The sequence below is a fragment of the Symsagittifera roscoffensis genome, chromosome 4 (assembly GCF_963678635.1).
Source record: "Symsagittifera roscoffensis chromosome 4, txSymRosc1.1, whole genome shotgun sequence".
Classification (NCBI taxonomy): Eukaryota; Metazoa; Xenacoelomorpha; order Acoela; family Convolutidae; genus Symsagittifera; species Symsagittifera roscoffensis.
In genome coordinates, this window is record NC_087065.1 from 20,564,930 (window position 1) to 20,587,186 (window position 22,257).

The 22,257-nt window shown below is 45.5% G+C and overlaps 2 protein-coding genes across 3 annotated transcripts in view; both read left to right on the forward strand.

Moving 5' to 3' along the window:
• Positions 1 to 22,257, forward strand: part of LOC134844477 (deoxynucleotidyltransferase terminal-interacting protein 2-like) — a 414,318-nt gene that overhangs the window by 346,715 nt on the left and 45,346 nt on the right. The gene's annotated exons all lie outside the window — the stretch shown is intronic.
• Positions 1,542 to 21,478, forward strand: LOC134844401 (uncharacterized). Of its 2 annotated transcripts, none has more exons than XM_063861061.1 (4): positions 1,542 to 1,545; positions 17,300 to 17,400; positions 20,195 to 20,643; positions 20,948 to 21,478. In XM_063861061.1, exons 2-4 carry the CDS (start codon positions 17,303 to 17,305, stop codon positions 21,208 to 21,210), a joined length of 810 nt encoding a protein of 269 aa, XP_063717131.1. In that variant the 5' UTR covers positions 1,542 to 1,545; positions 17,300 to 17,302; the 3' UTR covers positions 21,211 to 21,478. The 2 variants fall into 2 exon arrangements, with proteins under 2 accessions (XP_063717131.1, XP_063717132.1); XM_063861062.1 differs by lacking the exon at positions 1,542 to 1,545 and adding an exon at positions 16,681 to 16,871 and having other exon boundaries at positions 17,302 to 17,400.

The window sequence follows — 22,257 nt, forward strand, 5'->3', positions numbered from 1 at the left end:
ATCTTCGAAATATTGCTGAATCGATTCGGATCAGGCATGAAGGGTCACCAAGCGATGATGCGATTTGAAAAGAGAAGGCAGAGGGACGATGAGTCAATTGATCGGTTCCTAGATGACCTCGAGAGCTTGAGAAGAAGGAGTGACCCGGAGGAGTCGACAAACAGAAGAAACTTTAGCATTGCCTCGAAGTTCATTGATGGGGTAAAAAGTGATGACTTAAGAACAATGTTAGCAACATACTACACATTGTCGAAAGACAGCGCACCGATCCCAGAAGAAATGAGACAGAAATCAAGGGAATACATGCTGATGAAAAACAAGAAATACTCATATTCAGAAAACAGGAACACGCAAGGGGGAAGTCAACCCCAGAGTTCGTCATGGTACAAGCCGAGAGATGACATGGACAAGCGCAGATCATGCGCGAAACTGCGGGTCGGCGTATCACCACGTGGCTGACTGCACAACATACAAACAAGGCATGAAGAGTCTAGGATATGCACCGGATGAGGAGGATTTGAGGGGGCAGCAAGTCGGTACGTGTTGATAACAGATATACTGAAGCTTATGGTCCACACGAGGTGATGCTAAATATAGACGGGATCAACATCTACACCAAGACAATGATAACAAGTGACGAAGACCTAATTGGGCAAATCTACGTAGGGAAAGAAGAGTTGAAAGTGAGATCGATTGGACACTGCGCCATGCTTGAAGAAGATGCAATGCACATCGGGACGGAGGCAGATGTGACAGGGCACGTGCTAGATATAAGTGGCAAAAAGACTCAATTGCGTGGGTTACTGGATACGGGAGCAGTCTTGAGCGTCATACCAATCGAAACTTGGGAGAGGATGGGCTTTGACAAAGGTGATTTGATAGACTCGAGAATACGGCTGTCAGCTGCAAACAAAGGGGCCCTTCGGGTGCTGGGCAGGACGCCGATAATAGCCCTCAATTTGGGGGAACGTAACCTGTGGATGAGCTTTATCGTGGTAGAAAACCTAGATGAATTTGACCAATTCATTTTGGGCAGAGACTTCATCAGGAATTTCGACGTAACGATTGATCTAAATAACGCAATGTTCAGGATACGGAACCCGGATAGGAGGTACGCAATCAAACCGGTAAATTTAATAATGGCAAATGAAACCAAAGCACCGGTATTCTTGAGTAGGAGGGTGAGGCTAAAGGCGAATGAAGCGGCAATCGTAGGCTTGAGGATGAAAAATTACAATGAACTAAGTGACAACAAGCAAGTGTGTATAGTTCCGAATCCTAATAGTCAAAGTGCTGCTGTTTTAGGAAGATCATTCTCGATAACGAAGAGCGGCCTCTGCGTCAGTGTCTTGTTGAATACCCTTGATATACCGATCACGATACAGAGAGGGAGGAAACTGGGATATGTTTTACCGGTTAAAACTCGATATGAAACGATTGAGAACTCAAAACAAAATGAAGTTGTTGATTGCCCCAATCACAGGGACAAAATTTGTATCTTGAGACGATTGCAAAAAATAAAAGATTCTTCAGGTCTTATTAAATCACTTAGGTCAGAAACGGACGATGGGCTGTCGAGCTGTTCGAACTTTCCAGAGCGACCCACACAAGATGAAATGCAGACTGATAAACCGGTTCTGCCGGAGATTGAACATTTGAGAGGCAAACTGAAAGATGAACAGCTCGATGCCATCAAGGACGTACTAGAGCGGAACGAGGAAGTTTTTTCGAGGCATAAGGCGGATATCGGGTGTTGTAATTTTGTTGAGCATGAAATAGAACTAGAGGAAAACGCCTACCACACAGGGAGGGGGCGAGGCGCATGACCCCACACAAATCGGACGCGTGTAGAAAAGAAATCGAGACGTTACTAGAGTATGACATGATAGAACCATCCAAGTCACCGTGGGCGTGTGGAGTAGTGATGGCCAAAAAGAAAGGCGACCAGTTGAGGTTTTGTTGTGACTTTCGATACCTGAACTCCGTCACGGTGAAGGATGCCTATCCCATACCTAGGATTGATGAGAGCCTCTCGAAGTTAGGTGATGCAAAATTTTTTACGACTCTTGATTTAGGCTCGGCCTTTTGGCAAGTACCACTAAGGAAGCAGGACAGGGACAATGGAAACGGATGCCGTTTGGACTTTGCAATGCCACAGCCATGTTTCAGCGGTTGATGGCACACGCGCTGATAGGCGTGACGAAGAAGTATGGCAACCTGGTAATGTGCTACGTGGATGACGTGGTAATAGCGACGCCAACACTGGAAGACCACATTGAGAGACTTGACGAAGTGTTTGCATGCATGAAGAGGTCGGGGCTAAAGTGTAAACCATCAAAGTGCGAGATACTCAAGGACTCAATAAAATACTTGGGCAGGATGGTAGACAAGCACGGCATCAGACCTGATACGGACGCCGTGGAAGCAGTCCTGACCTGGAAATCACCGAAGACAGAGCACCAGTTGATGAGCTTCCTGGGTTTCGCTAACTATTATAGAGAGTTCATCAAGGGCTATGCAGACAAGGTATACCCGATGCAACAATTAATGAGACACAAGGGCAAGAAGTTCACGTGGAACAACGCAGCAGAAGAGTCATTCCAGAGAATAAAAAAAGAGCTATGTGAGGCACCAGTACTGGGTATGCCGACTGAGAAAGGGATGTACGTGCTGGACACGGATGCGTCGGTAGTCGCGATTTCTGGGATTCTCCACCAAGAACAAGAATGGAATGGGAAGACAGTCTTGAGACCAATAGCGTACGGGAGCAAAGTCCTGAAAGACACGGAAATGAAGTACGGAGCACCGAAAGCAGAGATGTTCGCGGTGGTTACCTTTGTCGAGAAATACAGGGCATACCTGGGCAGTGAGCCATTCAAGTTGCGAGTCGACAACCGAGCACTGAGCTGGCTGAAAACGTACTCAATGGACCAAAGTTACATTGGGAGATGGATAGTTCGCCTGGACGGATACAACATGATAATTGAGCATAGAACACGAGATAAACATCAGAATGCCGACAGCTTGAGTAAGAAGACGGAGTTCTATGAGAGACAAGAGCAAAGAGAGGCAGACAGACCTGAAATCAAAGATGGCTTCTCCTTCATGGACAAGGAAACCTACGACAGTCTTGCACTCACGAGATGGCTGGACAAATCAGGCAAACCGATTGAAGATCATCCTGAATTACCTAAAGAACCTCCAGAAAAGACCATCTTGAAGAAGAGCAGAAGGATTCCGATAGAAATAATACTAAAGTCGAAGATCGTGAGGGAGACGCTCAAGGCAAAAGGCTATGATCTTAACCAGGTAGAAGCAGGAACTGCACAGATAGATGATGACTTAATGAGATTGCTCGAGAAACTATCAGATGAGAAGCCCGTGATCCAAGAGAAGGGTCAAGAGGAACCGGAAGTCACTATACTTCGGAGAAAAGAAACAGTGAACAATACCGATTCCTCAAGAGGAAGCGTCACTGACAGCAAAGATGTCGTGCGGTCACTAGTTGACAAAATCCCCGAAAACATTCTGGAGCAGACCAAGATTAGGAAAAAGAAAGTGACGTTCAAAGAAGATACTGAACACCTGGGACTAGGTCAAGAGTTGACGGAAGAAGAAACCGGAGAGGGAAAATTGTCCGGGGAGCGTGAAGAATGGGATGAAGACTCGGATGAGAGCAGCGAAAACCAAGACAGTCTGTGCATGATATTGGCGGAAGAGAAGACAAGGCACCACGACAGGGAGTTACAGACGGATCCATCTTCAGGAACGTACAATCTGGACGTACAGGAGATACGAGGTGGTGAAGAACTTGAGAAAATTGCGGTTTCAAGGAAGCCATTCAGGGAATTATCATGCAACTCAAACGTCAGAACGAATCTGGTGCCAGAAGATGATGTGAAAATCGTGAAAAGGATGATATGCGTGAAGCTGAGTGATGACATCCACAACCCTGGCGAGATGAATGGACAGATCACGGCGCTGAAGGAGCATGTCAAGGCAAGATATAGGCTGTCAGACCTAATAAGAGCCCAAAAGAATGACAAAATGACGAATAACTTCTCCAAATGGATCCAGTCGGGGGTCAAGGAGAAAGGGGAACTCGAGGAAGACAGCTATAAGATCTTGAGCCAGTTCTACAAAGAAAAGAAAGACTTACTCTATCACACAGCTGATGGGGTGGTAGCATGCAAGAGGAAAGACGAGGAGAAGATATTACACAAACACAACCTCATCATACTACCACAGTTGTATCAAACGGAGGTGCTTTTCAGATCACACGACCAGATGGGGCACCAGGGGATAGACAAAGTACAACAAAGGATACTTCACAGGTTTGATTGGCCAGGGATGAGAAAAGCTTGCGAGAGATGGGTGAATGTCTGCCTGGCATGCCTCCAGGTGAAGGACCCAAGGAAGATGAAGTTTCCACGCAAATCCGTCGAGAGCTCAGAATTCAATGAAGTGGTGCAGATAGACCATCAAAAAATCTGCATGACGGAGTCGGGATATAACCAGATACTGGTTATAATAGATCACTTCACAAAGTTGGCGGAAGCGGTTCCGTGCCAGACAGCCTCGGCCGAGGAGACATGTGATCATCTGATAACGCATTGGATATCGCGGTATGGTTGTCCAATGACTTTCCAGTCGGACAACGGCAAAGCTTTTGTGGGGGACTTGACAAAAGAATTGATGAGGAGATCGCACATTGCTCAAGCACACTCGACAACCTACCATCCACAGACCAACGGGTTGGTAGAGAGACAGAACAGGACACTGGTCAACATGTTAAGAGTGTACTGCTCAAGATACATGACGGATTGGGATAAATACCTGCCACAGGTAGTAGGGGCCTACAATAGTACACAGCACTCAACGACGGGCATCAGTCCCTTCATGATGTTGACGGGTAGGGAGAACAATGCCTCTGACATTCTTTTACCCGGAATACGAAGGGAAAAGGACATCGCCTCAGGCATACGTGAAAGAAGCGATCAAAAGACAACAGGAGTTAAAAGAGCTATGCAGGAGGAACACGGCGCAAGCGCAAATGAGGCAACGCAGAAAATATGACGAAAAAATATTACAAGCGAAGCCATATGAAGTGGGCCAATACGTGTGGGTCTTCCAAAATGTCATACCGCCCAAGGGAACAAAGAAACTACTCAAGAAGTGGAGGGGACCATTCATGATAACGGAAGTTCATCAACAAGGACGGTTCTATCGCTTGAGTACTGGGCGAGCGGCACATTATGAAAATCTGAAGCCTCACGTCCCGTCCCCGAGGATTGGTGCATACCGAAGGACATGAAGGGTCTTGAGTACCTGGTGGTAGAGCCAGCGTGTGAAGTGAATGAAAAAGGCACCAGAGAGAAGAATGATGGTAATGAGAACTTGAGTTTAGACGACAATGAAAAGACAGAAGTGGAGTCTGAAGAGGATCATTTGTAGAAGAAGACTGGAACGACCCGGAGCAAGATGAGGTGCCGAAGTGGATGGAGCCAGATCGACCAATACCACCGGGGACCAGGACTGGCAATCGTAAACGGACCGGCATGAGGTACAACAGGTACGGGGATGACTTCTTGATCGATAAGATACAGCCAGACAAATTGGGCGAGGAACTACTGAGTGCAGGCGAACTGGAAGCCGAAGAGGAATGGCAGGTCATTGACGATGGTGGACACTATCCGCAGGAAGACTACTCGACGCCAGAATTGGAGACGGATCTCGAACAGAGTGAGATAGAGAGGAGGGAGAACACGAACTTGAGGATACTAGAGTGGATGCGCGATGTCAAAGACGAGAGCCGCGAAGGACAAAGCATTCAACAAGTCGACGTATCATCGGCAAATTATATGAAGGCAGAGGACCCTCTTTTCGGATGGACGGCAACAGATAGGCCACTGGACATTCCTCCGGACAATTCAGACCCGACAACATCGACGGGGACGTCGATAAATATTTTTGTCCGGGGAGTGGGGGTAGGACTTACCCACACCGAAAATTTGATGATAAAGAAGCTCAAGGAAGTGAGAGAAACAAGCAAATTGGAACTGGAAGAAGAAGAGCCAGAGCCTACCATAGGTCGGAATTTCAAAACGAAATTTGAAATACCCAATGAGTACTCGGAAATCATCATGATAACGGATAGCGACTTCATCCTGTCAAACAGGACTCGCGCGATCTGCATCACGGCGGACATGAGTTTCAAATCAAGATTGGAAGCTGACTTCAGAAGAGAGTACCAGAACGTGGAGTTTCTGTTCAGACAGAGACCAGGACTGGGAGGGATGGCAGCGCTTCCACCATCAGTAGTACAAGTCCCGGACAAATATCTGTGCTTCCTAGTGACGAGGGTCAATGACAGGAACACAATTGATCCCGAACACGTGATGTTGGCACTAACAAGACTACGAGACTTCATGATTGAAAGAGGAATAACGGAGGTCTCAATGCCGGTGTATGACCCAAACAGGGGCAAACTGAGCTCGAGGGAATTGTACGCTATCCTACATGTAGTCTTTGCGGAAACTGAGATAATGGTGTATCTGCACAAAAAATACTACTTGAGCATCGCCTGAGTTGGAGACACAGGGTCTCGAGTTGGGCGTTAGGGAGGAGTCTTGAGTTAGGTACTGGGGTGCGGCACAGGTAAAGGGATCTTAAGCCGTGATTGGCATGACAATTAAATTTTAAAAAGAATTAACGGTGCTAAAACATAAAATGAATCTGCATGCTTTTAAGGAAATTCCAATTGAATCGTTTTAAGTAGAATGAAAATGATAAGATTTTAACCATACTGGTGAAAGGGGGGTTTCTAGGTTAGGAGCATGACATGTTAGGTCTTAATGTGGTTTCTGTTTTCAGATCAAGTTTGAAAAACAAAGTTGAAAATCCAACTATACTCAAGCGAGAGACAGAAAAAGAAATCTTGATTGAACTCGCGATAATCGACACCTACAGCAAGTGTTCGCAAGGGAACATTTCTAGAGAATTCTTGAGTGGGGTAAAACTTGAGTCGGTAAGGTAATTCTTGAGCTGGTTAATACATACTTGAATACATCCCGAAGTCACAAGAATGGCAGACAGATTCTGGAAATCCATGCCGGCGGCCCTGAAGAAGCCTACTCTTGATGAGCTGTACAGACGCCTGAGGGACCTGGATTATACCCAAATAGACGAGAGAATGGCGGTAATGCTGAATGCCATCCTCCAGTTGGAAGACCAGGGTGAATGCAGGGAGTCTGCGACGGAGGCTGTCTTGATGGTCGGCTACACCACTGAGGGAATATCAAACCAAGAACAGACCAGATGGTTGTCTTGGAATGTGGATGGAGGAGTAAGGGGTTTTGACTTGGCAAGGAATCCTGGCCTGAGTAACAATACCGAATATGGCACAGGGGAATTCCCACTACCAACTAGGCCAACAGCAAGATCTACAGGCCAGAGCTCGAGTAAGGTGCTATCGATGACGCGAGCACAACAGACGACCGAGGCGTATCCGGATCTTGGTGTTATAAAGAAAGAACTCGAGAAGACGCAGAAGGAAAGGAATAAGGCGAACCTCGATCGGGATCAGGCGAAGCTGGATCGGGAGAAGGTTCAGCTGGAAAGGGACCAGGCGGTCAACGAGCGAGATCAGACTCTGAGGTTGCTTGAGATGCTAAAGGCTGAACATCAGCAGGAGCTAAGGGTGCGGGAGAATGCCGCGAATTGTGAACAACTGAAGTCGGAGCTGGAGAGAATAGAACAACGACAACGCGAACTTGACGCACAGAAGGGAGCCAGGCCGAAGGAGCGAGTGGTTACCAGCTCGAGACCAGAGTCACGCATGGAGGTGGATGAAGCCCCCAGGGCAAGAGGACGGTTCAACCTTGACCGCGAGGCCCGAGAACACATGAGTGAGGGATTGGAAGTCTGGATACCTAATGAAGCAACGTCCTCCTTGCGTAGCCTAGAGACGCAACCCATACGCCCACTGATGGATGTGGCACTGCCGGGATGTACCCCAACCTCGACCTCGAGTGACAGTCAGGTGAGCGGCGGCTCATCGCGTCTGAAGGAGCTGGGCGAGAGATTGCGACAGAGAAGTCGTGAAAGTTCGGCAAGGCCGGAGCTTCCTCCAACTTGGAGAGAACAACCGGTCAGGAGCGTCGTGATCTCGAGTTATAAGAAGAACACAGAGAAGAGGTACCACAGGCACAATCGGCTGAATTGGAATGCGGAACAGAAAGCCAGGAGGGACTGCTTTCATGATGCAGCCTGGGTGGAATATCTTGCGCCACCCCGTGTGCCAGAAGGTGCGGTCCACCTGATCATAGGGGACAGCCTGGTGCGGGTGTTGACCCGGATCCAGTCGCACTGGCAGACAGGAATCTTTAGTTTCGCTGGAGCTGCCACGCCACAGATGTTGGCGCGCTTGAGATGCTAGGGATGACTAAAGTGTACACGGTGACCCTGATGATCGGGACTAACGATGTATCAAGGGGAGAAGCAAGGAAAATAACGAGGCTGCACGACAAGATGAGCTGCCTTCTTGAGGAGCTGAGGATCCAGATGGACCCCATCCTGTTGACAGTATGTACTGTCCCTTACAACATGATGTTTGATCAGCACGCCTTGGAGATGAATGCAAAGGTGCGGAACCTGAACAGGGTGATCCGAGAGATCCACCGGAAGAGTGTGCTCCCCGTCGGACTGTTGGACGTGGCGGCGCGCATGGAGCAAGCGGGATTCCCTGAGGACACCTCCAATGATGGAATCCATTTCGATAGACCGAGGGGAGCAGAGTGGCTCAATGATGTCTTTCAAGGACACATAAACACGCTAGAGGCGGATCTGCTAGAGACAGCCCAATTCACATTAGGGCCACCTCCGAACCCACCATTCCTTGCCTCAAGGGCCTTGTCTGGTCGCTTGGGACCGAGAGTTGACACTAGAGACAGTTCAAGGAGCAACCAGACCAGATTGCAGAGTGCCACGCCAATGGAGTCTGAGGAGGTGACGTCATCAACACCTCCAGGCTCGGCGATATCCTCAGTGGTAGTGGCACAGAGCAAGCGGGAAAAGAGGTCTATGGAGACCGCTCGCTTGAGATATCCGGAGAAGGTGAGAGGGCTGGACCTAGAGGGTTTGGAATGCAGGCGAGAATTGGCGGAGACCCTGCGGATTGAACGAGTGTCGCACGAGGATTTAAACAGACATCATTGCGTGGACTGGCTGAAAGCTCATGAGGCGCACTTCTCGAGAACGAAATTGATGGAGACCGCGGATCTGACCGGAATTCCCACAAAAGTGATCATGGGACCCATTAACTACAGACCTCTCAAGCTGCTGGGGAGTCCTGGACTCATAGCAGAACCCCCCAAATACCGAACGAGCATCGCCAGGATCAGGTTGGCGACCCCGGCACAGTTGAAGGTGGTGGACAAGCTGCTCAATCCGGGGGGAATGGGATTGCCAGATGCCGCTTACGAAGGCTCGAAATTGGCGGAAGATACCAGGTACGGGAAGCCCTGTGGGAGCACCCAGCTGGCCAAAACCCTGGCAGTTTATGATAGAGCAGATCCAGCTGCTGCGAGAGTAGTCATTGTGGCGGGATCGGACTTCGAAGGAACGTCTCCTAAGTTGTTCTGGCCGGAGACTCTGATAAACTCTTTGCCAGGAGCTGAATTAAACCAGATGTTAACTCTGGTGGTGGCAATAAAGTCGGAGATGCCCTGTGAGCCTGAGCTGCTATTGTTTGCAGGAATGAATGATCACCTGCACGCGATGGGACTTCTTGAGCAGCTGAAGGGCAATGAAATTCCGACATCGAGGAAGATATGGGAAGCCATTCAGGCGTTGTTTGCAGCGATGAATGAAGTGCAAGAGAATGTTGTCTCGAGATTTGGATCCAAGACGAAGGTGGTGTTCACCACATCCCCTGGATACGCGAATATGCCACCCGCCCTACAATTCGTGTACGCGGTCTTGATCCTAATAGCAGAGGGGAACGAATGGCGGATTCTAATGGCAGCCCCCAATCGGGAGTTGGAGCCATCGAACCTGAGGCTTCGCAAGTCAGAATTGGCGGCGGCATGGGCGGACATATCTCATGCACTGAGGGGCTTTTATGGATTAGCCGACATCCTGATCGTATTGGACGAGGTGCTCTTGCTAGAGATATCGAACTTTGCCAGACAACTTAAGTTCAGCCCAGTCATCGGGGACGATCACCCGGCGATAAGCCAATTGACGGACAGCTTGTGGTTTCGGAGCATGGAGGTGAAGATCACAAATTCCACCGGCAAGTCTAGAGGTCCGAGCAACGAGAGAAAAAATGTGGCCGACACGGAGAAGCAATTAGAGTCGATGAAATATCGCCTGACGCAAGAGAATGGCTGGTGGCCAATTTTGACACCAAGGCTGGAGAACGCAACGAATAAGACGAGGGAGGAAGCACCACCCCTCGTGAAATAAGTCTGGAGTTTTCTGGAGAAACAACTGGAGCTGGCCGAAGGAAGAGGCATGACGGTGGCTAGATTTGTCTCGGCCGCCAATGAAGTGACGATTGGAGGGTTCTGGAGCGAGCACGCCGAGGGTGAGCTGAAAACTAGAAGGGATCGTGAGATTCTTAAGTTCTTGAGTCCTTGCTGGGGGAAAGAATTCATGGCAGGAATGTTCGGCACCACGGCGACTATCTTTGGAGCCTTCGTGCAGGAGATACTGGGCATTGCCCATCAGCCTGCTCTTGGCTTTATATCTGGTCTACCCCAGATACTTGTTCAACATGGGCCCAGCGTACATGTTTAGTCGAGGAGTAGAGACACTTCGGGTTGATGGGTATCTGGCACTAGTACTCTTGACCCATGGGGAATTGGTGTCATTTCATCGATTGATGGAATATGGGGAGCCCCTGTCTATGGGGAAAGTCCACTCGAGCATCGAAACCTACTCCTACAAGTGTGCCGCGGGGTTGAAGACGTTGTTAGTGCAATACCTCATGATGCAGAATCGGCACATGACGGGTGAAGATAAGAAGCCAACATCGAGAGAAGAATGGAAGAAGATGAATGGAGGGATGCCTCTGTTGACGGACCTGTGCCTGGCAATGAGGTCGGACCCGATGGGGATAATCCGGGGTCTAGAGGAGGTGGTGACCTGCATTTACGGTCCAGCAGTGACGTACGCATTCCCAGACCCCCTGGTAACAACGTATCGTTACTCTGTGACGCACTTGAGTCTTATCAGCGTACTGGATGGGACGGCGCTCAATTGGTGTCGGCAGGAGGTGCTTAGAGCACAAATGAGTGATACGGTACTCTTTGGAAAAGTGAAAGATGCCGAGCTGATAGTGTACAACTTCAGGGGGCAGATGCAATGTAGAATGGGAGGCAAGCGAGAGGGTCCCATCGAAACGTATCCCAAGTTCTGGAACTTGAACCCAGTGACGGCAGACGGACGAGAGATCTTGAGGATTCCTGCTGGGAAGGAAAGCTTTGCACTGGTCAAGAGGGAGCTGGAGGCCATAATGGAGAAAGAAATCCTGCCAGCCAACATGCCTGAGTTCCCTATAGTTAGGAGGATGACCTTGGGAATGAACAGCCCCTTGGTAGTTCCATCCATAATGGCGAGGATGACTTCGGAAGAAATGCAGAAGTACTTCACTGATGGCTGGGACCCCCTGTTCGTCGGCTATACGGCGGCGGTTTACTTCCACACTAGTGAGGCGAAAATAAACTCGTGGACGACGCAAGCAAAAAAGATGAGAGGCTCGCAGCCCCCTGGATATGAGGTGCGAAAGGTCTTGAGAGCTCTTGAGCAGGAGGGACTGGATAATATGCTACCAATATGGGATGATGGCAGGATGATCATGATGGAGGGGCATGTCGCGTTGGTGGACGACATGAAATTTGCAACAAGAAAGTATAGGGCACCCTACGGCTTAGAACAGGTGGAAATGAGACAGGAAGGAAAAGAACTGGATGCTGCAGGTCAACTGTACGTGGCCCTGACGGAATACAAGAGGTTGGATCCGGCGACACCATCACCACTGTCAGTGGATACACCTGGAGACAAGAGGAGTGGACTCGTGGAGGACCGGTTCAAAAGAATTCTCGAGAGAAGAAGAAATGAGTCAGAAGAAGAGAGTATGGATGAAACTCTCAGCGAAGCCGGTGAGGACATGGAAGTGGGGAATACGCCTGAACCGAGACCATCAGGGGAGGAGCTCACCACTCAAGAGCTGTTGAAAGACTTGAGCGAGGAGAATTGGGCAGATACTGCCACTCCACCGCTGACCCCGTCCCCCCTGAAGAATCTGGAGTTGCCATTGGCAAGCGAGACGTCCAATATGGGGATGATACTCTTGAGCTCGGAGGAAAGGGAAAAGAATACTTTCGAAGGAAATAGGGACATGTTCCTGGGGTCTCTGAAGGACGATGCTTGGCAGGAGTTCTTGAAGGAGTTCAATCAAGAAGTGGGCAGCGAGACGACGCTGGACAAATTCAAGGAGGAACTGTGGGACACAGTTGTGAAGTTTGGAGTTCCGCTTCTGATAGGAACGGGCCTGGATGAGAAGGCGAGAAAAGAGCTGCTGAACAAGCTGATAGAGCTGAGGAATTCATGATCGAAGACTAGAGAAGAAAAATGTGAAGACAGCTCTACTCTGAAACAAAAAACTGTAGATAAAATAGTTGATGATATAGAAGGGGATAAGGTTGGGACTAGTAATATGATTAAAAGTAATAATGGCTCGAGTAGGGGGAGGCAAGAGTTGGAAGGGTTGGAGGTAGACAGAGAGGTCGAATCAGTGATGGTAACCACAACACCCTCAAGCAGAGATGTGAAAACTCGCAAGAGGTAGAGAGAAGTGGAGGGATTGGGTAGTCCTTCAGTGGATGCTGTCTCGGAAGGAAACTTGAGAGAGACGGCGCCCATGGTTTTGGCTCGATGCAAGACGGCGGCATACAAGAGCAACACGGAGCTCAGAAGACCACTCGAAGTAGAGAGGGAAATAGAGGCTTCCACCAGTTCGACATCGGAGGAAGACTTTAAGCCTCAGAAGATAAACGTGAAGAGAGGTTCAACGAGCGGACAGACATGGGAAGTGGATGTCGGCAAAGAATGGGTTTCGAAGGCACACCAGGCCACGGGGAAGCAAGTGACGAGTGATCCACTGGAGAGGAACAAAACAAGGAACACCTCCCGGACATGGTGGGTGGCCCTCGAGACATTGAAGGAAATGGAAGACTGCTTGAAGAAGTTGGACAGTGGAGTGGCTCGCAAACGACGCAATTGGGCCACCCAGCAAAAGGCTGAGGTTAACAAGATAGAATTGGCGAATCAGCTGAAGAGGTCCTGGCAGAACTTGTTGAAGGATCATTTCGAAGAGGCAATGAGGACATCCTCATCAGCACCGCCATTGATGGCGAATCCCTTCATTAGAACCGCAGGACAATTGATGTTCACCTGGAGTCTGGTGGGAATAGAGTTAGAGACATTGACCTCATATGACAGGCTGAAGTTGGGAAGCAAGAAGCTAGATGTGTATCAAGCACTGATGCAACACGTGGCCAGGGATAATTCAGGCTTGAGCCTGGCTAGGAGGAAGGATGCCACATGTTTCTTGAGATGGATAATGTCAATGATGTCTGACAGCACTATCTTGGCGTGCCACCAAAGAGCAAGCGGAAGTAGAACCGTGGAAAAAAGAGTCTCAACGATCATCTTAAACGTGTATCAGAGTACTGGAATAGAGAAGGAAGATGGTTCCAGACTATCCCTAGAGAACCACAGAAAGCTAGATGAGGTGCGGAGGTTTTTTAACAAGAAGTTCGAAGAAGAACATGATGTTCACCGTAACCTGGCCTCGTCAGAGCAGTACTCGAGACCCAGCGAGAAGGGGGAATACCAATACGTGTCAGGAGTGATGGGAATAGCCTACAACCCCTTCTTAGACTCAGAAACTGGAGGCGCTCACAGGAACCACGAGGTAGCGGAGCTGCTGAAGTTTTGGACAGAAAGAATAATGGAAATAGACGCGGTGGAGAAAGAGAGGCCGAGCCTGGCCCTGATTCTTGAGAAAACACCGGAGGTGGTGAGCATACCGCGCTCGAACAAGAGAGTTGAAGTGAACATGGGTGATGGCAATGGCTTGCTGATCACGAACTTGGGAGTGGTATGGAAGTTACTAAGACCCTCCTGGTGCCCACATCCCCACGCGAGTCTGATCGAGGAGACCACCGAACGGGTGAGCTTAGCTCCAACGGAAGATGAAGATTTGGCAAAGTTGAGTGTGGTGCACAAACTGATCTTACCTCAGATGAAGGAGTCAGGAGAAAAGACGAACAGTCTCGAGTCAGCAAAGAAGATGGAGCCGGGTAGCTGTCTGGATTCTACGTGTGGGAGTGGAGAGCGCACCTGCGATGGACGATCATGTGTCAGGATATTGTCCTTTCAAAAAGAAGATCTGGTTACTTGGTTTGGAGACATCACGGAAAGGGAGAAAAGTGAAGTACAAATAGTGGCGGAGTGTTACGCGAGAACTAAGGTGAACATAGCGACAGCTCTCGGATTCTTCTCGAGAATGTGTAGTCTGCAGTCACTGGAGAGGCTAGAGTCTGAACACCATTTAGTGACGGCGTTGAGCGTGGAATCATGGCCGGGAGTGTTGCAGGTGACTCAAAAACATATCCGGAGCTGGAAGGTTGGTCTCGAGGCGGAAATGGGGTTTCCCATGAGCGAAGCTTATGGCCTGCCATTGAACGCAAAATCCCTGATAGGGTCAATGATGGCCAATTTGTGCGGAAGCCACTACCCACTGCACATGGCGATGGTGGAAGCATCCAGCCAGAGAATATTGGTGGACAAGGCCTTCTCAGTGCCCAAGTGCGTGAGGTTGGCTCGCGTATCGCATCACTCGCACAAGTTGTTGAGGAAAATCAGAGGGACAGTACCGAAGGAGTTGAGAGATGACTTGAGTGAAATCTGGGGAGAAGAGCTTTTGAAGTTGGAAAGTGATAACACAAGCAATCACGAGAGACAGAACGTGATCGGAAAACCTGTGGGGGGTACTCCAAACATGGGAGAGAACGACACGATGCATGAGAAAATGATGGAGCTTGAGCCTCTCTTGGAAGCCTCGGGAGAGCGTAACCTCAGGAGCATTGAGATCACCCATGGAGAATGCCCATGCCACTGTTTGGCACAAACGGTGTGGTATCCAGATCACAAGAACTTTTGCCTGGTGTGGGATATAGAAGAAATTCGGTCGATCGGACTACCGGATCACCGGCAGAAGGTTACGCTCTTAGTAGTGAGTACGATGCTGGCTCTGAGATGGTTAGATGAGAATATAACGAAGTATCGGGAAGCGACGACGCCAACTGCTGAATCAATATATGCGATAGACTACAGCAGGAGACTCGAGTTGTTTGAGACTGCGTGCAAAGTATTCGCCATACCAACGGAAGTCAGACACATATGGAGCCGTTTGAGGTACTTTCCATGTTTTCGAGCGACACTGACGTCTTGGATATACATGACAACGAAAGATCACATGAGAAAGCATCAAAAGGAATATCGACAATTCCAGGCCGAGATTGGGCCGGAAGCTTTCAAGAGACCCCTGTTAACCCATCGAAATGCGATCACGACAGGATGGAAGAGAGTGGGTAAAATGTCTAGAGACAATACCAAAGCGAGGGAATCAATACTAGAGGAAGACTTGGCGAAGAACGTGAGCTTGAGCCTGCACAACTCCTTTTGTTTGAACAGGGAATCTAGAGTGAAGGCACTACCCAACCAGGCAATGAGGTTGCAGGAGCAAAGAGAATGGATGCGATCCTACGAACAGCTGAAGGCTTGGGAGGAGATCGTGATTAGCTCCGATGATGAAGAAGAACTGTTGAGACAGTTTACCGTATCTAGTACAAAGAGTGCGAGATGAGTGGATGGTTCGAATGGATCTTGAGTCTTGAGAGGGGAAAGGGGGCTTGAGCGTGGATCCGGGTGAAACTTGGATTCACGAAAAAGAAGTTTTAACAATGCAAATATTGTTATTAATATACTATATTTACTATATAAAAGGAAATACTGCATGACAATTTCCTGATTGAATGGGACAAAAGAAATTTTAAATGATTGGCTTAAAAAGCGAGAATTCAAGGGTGCAGGTGTGTGCAGATTTTGATTGCTGTTTAGCGATAGTGTGAGAATTTTACATGGCCGTGAATTTTTGGGGTGTAGATAAGCTTAAGTCTGCTGCAAACTTCTGTAAATGACCACTGGCACTGTACCTTGAGCAACACTCGGTTTTCGGGGACTCACTGGCAGACGACAGCACGCGATGAGGACATCGATCTCGAGTCCGGGGAGTATGTGCCAGTCGGTCATATTTGGAAGTTTGACCTTGAGAAAAGCGCAAAACACTTGATTTTGGAGTGAAATTTAATTTTTCAAAAATTCGAATGGAGCCTGTCATGCACGATTTTCTCGCGATAACTGAAAGTCAAAGAGAAGTCAGAACAATCGAGTGACAATCGCGGGAAAGTTGCAAGATAAATCAGTAGGAAATTGCCATTCGCAATTTCCGAGACAATAATAATCTAGAGTAGAGCTGTCCTATTTGAAATAGAAGACAGAGTGTTCCTGAGAACTGGACAATTATCCACCTGGTCAACTATTCGAACTGGACCAGAGTAAACCTTCGGTGGAAAGGTGGACAGCTTGAGTGTCCCAATGGTCCACATAAAACTGCATTCTAGAGTACAAACTTATTCCTGTTGTTGAAACTGGCAAACATTAAACTCATTTAGTTACACTATTTAATTCTTGAGTTGCTTACCGACTTAATTACTCCCAATTCTTGAGCGTGCTACAATGTGAGTACCAATTTAAATTTCTAGAGTGTGTTTCATGATTGTTATGTTGAGGTAAGGCGAGTTTTAGGTTGATCCATCTGAAATGGATCAAAGTTCCACCGTCTAATAAAAAGTAACTTAACGGATTGTTCCAACCCGGTTTTTAACGGCGTTCATGTATTTTGGGTATCTAGAGACCTAAGTATGGGGACGTTCTTAATTCTAGAGTGGGGGGATATTTTAGTAGTAGCCTTTAAGCTGTAACGGGTCGTAGTCTCATGTCACAAACGAACCGAATTGGCTCCGACTGATTTGAGGTAGAAAAACACAAGAGATAGTGTCCCTGACTCTTGAGCCAATGGTTATAGGGCCTATTTTTCTTAAGCCTCATGTGTGACTACAGTAGACGAATGTTACATGACCAAATTAATGCTTTTTCATTTTTTTTCAGAATGGATGAAAGTAGTGAGATAACAGATCATCCAGAGCCTGGTAAAGAAAAGAGAATCAAGTTCAATGATGTTGTTGAGGTGAAGAGAGACGAAAGACGGTTAGTTTAATTTTAAGCCGGACGAGATGGAATATATTTCTCAATATTGTTGTAGTTTTTTTTGAAAATTCTGCGAGGTTTTTAATTTGAACCTTAAATCTTGAGCAACAATAAAGTATTAAACAAGGTTTAGCTTACGCGTGTGATATATATTGTTTCCCTTTTTCCAGTATTTTACTGAGTTACAGCTTTATGCATTTGGGCTTCTTGCAAACCTATATTGTCATAGTTTTGTTGCACCCTTCGTGTGTTTTGTTTGCCTGATGTTGCCAGTAAATGGCGAAAACGTTTGGAATTATAGCATTGAATTATATTGTTTTCTGGAAGCCTTAGTGTTTATGAATGATCAGCAAATTCTAGATGGAATAACGTAGGCGACGATGTCTTGCAAGCGGGAAGCTATATTTGAAAACGTTATTTTTTTCTCGCGTTCTTAATTTTGGCATTAATGAACTCCAATATCGTGGTCACTTTTCGTCTACCTGAAAAGATTCTTTTTTCAACACCTGTATTATTTATATTTTATTGCGGACGACAATTTTCTTAACCGCCCCAAACCCAAATAGTTGCTATGCGGAGCTTTGACGCGGAAGCTTTGAACAGATCTCATTACCCTTGAGATAAGCAAGGGTATAGCAATCGAGTACTAGAATTTTTTACCGTAAACAAATTTTGTTTACAGGAATCGTCTGGACTCATATCTACCTTGTTTCATAATGTATTCAAATTTCTTAGCGTTTCCGGCCCACTTAGCCTGGACGTAACTAATGTGCCTGGGACGCAAAAGTCATGGGTCGAATCTGACCAGGACCTGTTTTTTTTTCTGTTTCAAATAAAATTATCGGCCAATTATTTGTCTGCTTATCTGTTGTCGCATCTTGGAGTTTTTTTTTGCTGCGTGTATTTTTATTTTTTGTTGCTTCTTGTGTTATATTTACTTCTACAATTTTCACTTTTATCTGCTCAAATAATCTTTTGAATTGAAATGGAATCAGCTAATGGTCCCAAGAATTGTCCTACTGGATTCAAATTATGTTTTTGCTTGGGTTTTATTTTATGAATCTTTGAAATACCGACTTGGAAATTAATTGCGATAGCGAGATAATATTTCTGTTTGGCGAAAACATTTGGGCGTTTAAGGAATCTAAAATTTTGTTAACATAGTTACCGCATCAAATTTTCTTGGCAATGACAAGAACAAAATTTGTACCCTAAAATTTTAAGGACAGAAAAAAAATAGATTGCTGCTCGAGGTTTTTTCACTGTACTTTCAGGATTCATGACATTCTTTTTTTTTTGAAAGTAATGAAGTGAATTTTCACTCTTTTTTTTTAATGAAGACGTTACTAGTTGCTAGGAACTGATAACTTTTGTTTAGTGAACTTTGTTCCTGAGGCATTAAAATATAAATTTTTTTTCTTGGCTCTCTTTAGTCATCCAGTCACTGATTATAGCTTTTTTTCACTCCCTCATTTCAATGTTTCTGTTTTTATAATCTTGGACATGTTTTAATGGCTAAATACGTGCTACGATTATAAGGTATGCAGAAAGTTTAGGTTGTTCACCATGCGAAGTTTCATTGCATTATGACAGCGTTAAAATAGTTTTTAAGTTTGGAAAAATGTGGGAGCCGTGATCATTTATTAAAGTGTTGAACGTTTTCAGGAAAAGGTCTTAAAAATTCGTTCAATTTAGATTTTTCGCGGTTTGACTTTTGATTTCTTTTTAAGTTGACTTCATTTTTTTTGTTAAAAAGAAGACAAATGCCACTATCGAACAGCAAAAATGTTAAGGTCGCAAAAAACGTGATCGACTTCTAATTTTGGAATTTAATTATTAGTTTTTTCAGCGAAATAAATATTTTACCTGCTGATCCAGCTTTCTCAAATTGGGTTAATTTTATCAAAAGTGCACCAAGCATGAATTTTTCATGAAATTCAAACAGCGTCAATGGCATATATATATTTTTTTTAAGTTCGAAAGTTCTTTTTTCGGTTTCCTTGCGTTCATTACTGTCAGTTGGCTGTTTCAAGGTTGAACTAGAGCTGCTCACTTAACCATGAGCCCAGCAAGCTCTGACAATTTTGCATGCGCTCACGCTGCAAATTGCAGCGAAAGTACTTTTTGAACCCCTATTCTTAAGACATTCAACATTGTCTGTTCAAAAAAGCTGTGACTGAGTTTTCCCGCCTCGGCTACCTACTTGGTACTTGAAATACCGTTGCTAGTTGAATTCGACTTGATTAAAAGTTGATGGACGTAGTTTAGAATCTTGTATAGGTCTTGATGAATTCAGGTTCAAATTTTTTTTCGCGGTTTGACTTTTGATTTCTTTGCCGTTTTAAGGAAGGCAAACTCCACTATCGAACAGCAAAAGTGTAAGGTCATGAAACACATGATCGACTTTCAATTTCGAAAATGGAATTTACTTTTCAGCTTTCTCAGCGAAATGAAAATCCAGATTTCTCAAAACGGGTTAGTTTTCATCAAAAAAGTGGTTGTTATCAAAATCAGGTCAGTTTTATCCAAATCGGGTTAGTTTTATCGCAAACTTTGATCCATTTTTCTCAAATGGGGTTAGTTTTATTAAAGAACTAGGAATTCAATGAGCTTTAAGGTCATCTGTTTTCTTCGAAATTCGGAAGATGATATTTGAAAAAAAAACAACTCAGTATTTTCCTTTTTTTTTGCGTTCATTGACTCCAAATGTCTGTTAGCTCATGTTTTGCCTTGAAATAACTTCGTTTGTGAAAAATGCATGCAGTGTTTTATAACGTGTAGTGTGTGTGATTAGGCGGAAGCACCGGACACATCCAAGAAGAAGACGAGCTGCTCAGGGAAGAGGTCTTGAAAATGGGAATGCAGGAGGATCAAGGATGTCAGCATATCATCCCACTTCAGAATCAGTGGCCACTGCTCCGACGAACACGACCCAGTTCATTATCAACGACCACAACAGTCCTCTTCCAAGAGGCATCAACGGATCCCCTATCTCAGCCTGTCCAACCCCTAACTCAGACGGAGGCAGTCGGTCAAGAGACGGAAACGACTATGAACAACTAGGCGACTACTACCCAACGTCGAGAATAAATGACTCGGCTATAGAGCAGTTCGCCCAAGAGTACAGTCAGTTTCAGTACGAGCGTCTGTCAGAAATGAGTCGCGAGGACTTGATCAAAAAGTGCATTGAACTAGAGGAGGCACTGGATTGTTATGATAGAGTGAACCACCCGCATGACGGAGGTATAATAATTTTAAAAATGTCTGGTAGGTGCTATGCAAAAATTTGATTTAAGAGGCACTTGAGTAAATTGATTACTGCTGGGAGGCTCACTTGGATCTAGGTTTTGTTTTTTATCATTCATATTTTGTTTCTTCACTTGCTTATATGCTTGGTTTATCAATTATTCCCATGCGGCTTGAAAAAAGTTCTTGAATGATATTTCTCTTTCGAGTGAATTATTTGTTAGCAGGTGTATCGTGATTTTTAAAAATAATTTTTGAAGTCAAATGATTTTTTAACGAAGAAGATATATTTTTATTTTAGGCAGTTCTTCAGAATCCGAGTTTAATGCGCGTCCTTACTCCAGACATTGCAATACATGTTCGTGTGTGTTCGAACCCACTTCCCGTCACCACTTCACTTCCATAGATGACTCCTCAAATGGGTCCACGACACAGAACACGGCAGACATCAGCCAAGGACCAGCTGACACTACCACACATGACTTGCCTCCCAAAAACTCATGTTCGCCTAATTCCACAACTGTAGAGTTCCCTGCTCACGTGGAAATGCATTCAAATGATTGAATAATTTGAAATAAACTGAAAAACTGAATCAATAGCAGCCTGCATGGTTGTGTAAGTCCCGTGAGCCAATAAAGCAATTTTGATGATATTTTCTCTGCAAAAATTTATTGCTGTAAAAAATTCGAAGTAACTTCAAATTAACATCGGTAAATCCAAATATGAAAAATTGATGTTTGGAAAGAAAAGTGCTGCCCTGCTGAATTGGTGTTTACTTCCACTTGCGAGTTGATAATTTTTTTTGTCAACTAGAAATTTGGTGTGTTTTCAAAATCAGGTATAAATGTGCTTTGTATAAGCTTAGCTTTATATCAAAATGTGTTTTTTTCGAAATTTAGTTATCGCAAGTGATGCGAAGTTTCGCCTCTGTTTTAATTTTGTAAATATAGTTGATCGTGTTATTAAATAGTGTTAGATACTTTCTATAATGCTACTCTAGCATAAGAATTATTTGTTTAATATATTTATTTTTACTGTCTCTATAATTTACGGTTTTAAAGTTGAAATCTTAGAAGTAAAAAAAACTATTAATGCACTAGATGAGTTCCGAGACTCAGATGCAAGTGCCTGACTCAAAGCCCACTAGACTTCAAGCAGAGTAGCATAAATTGGGGCGGCAACAATTTTCAAAAATCTAAAAGGTAATTTGCCTAGAAATCTTGTTTGATAAAAATAGGTTTTATGAAAATGTATGCGATTGATTTTTTGTATTTTATTTTTTTTTCGAGAGGCTTTTGCAAAAAAAAGAAATTGATTTCTCGAATTACCTTTTACCGATTTCCAAAAAAAAGGTTATCTATAGAAAGACCGTCTACACCATTTGTATGCATGCATAAATCCTTATTCTTTTTTTGCTTTACCCCTTTGTCTACACCCTGAGAAAAATGTGTGGGGTAATATTTGACCGATATTTTTGATTTTTGTTTCATTTTCTCAAAATTTACTAAACAAGGCTGCGATTGTGGTTTCAATGAAGAGTGCGGATTTGAAAAGCACCCCTCAATTAGCGGGTACGCCCAAAAATTTCTTACACATAAATTTATGGCCCTC

Bases quoted from the DNA above. Each gene is read 5' to 3' on its own strand.
- LOC134844401 (XM_063861061.1), top strand. From the start codon at position 17,303: ATGGATGAAAGTAGTGAGATAACAGATCATCCAGAGCCTGGTAAAGAA. The intron at 17,401-20,194 runs GTTAGTTTAATT...GTGTGTGATTAG, and splicing joins GTGAAGAGAGACGAAAGACG to GCGGAAGCACCGGACACATC. The intron at 20,644-20,947 runs GTATAATAATTT...TTTTTATTTTAG, and splicing joins GAACCACCCGCATGACGGAG to GCAGTTCTTCAGAATCCGAG.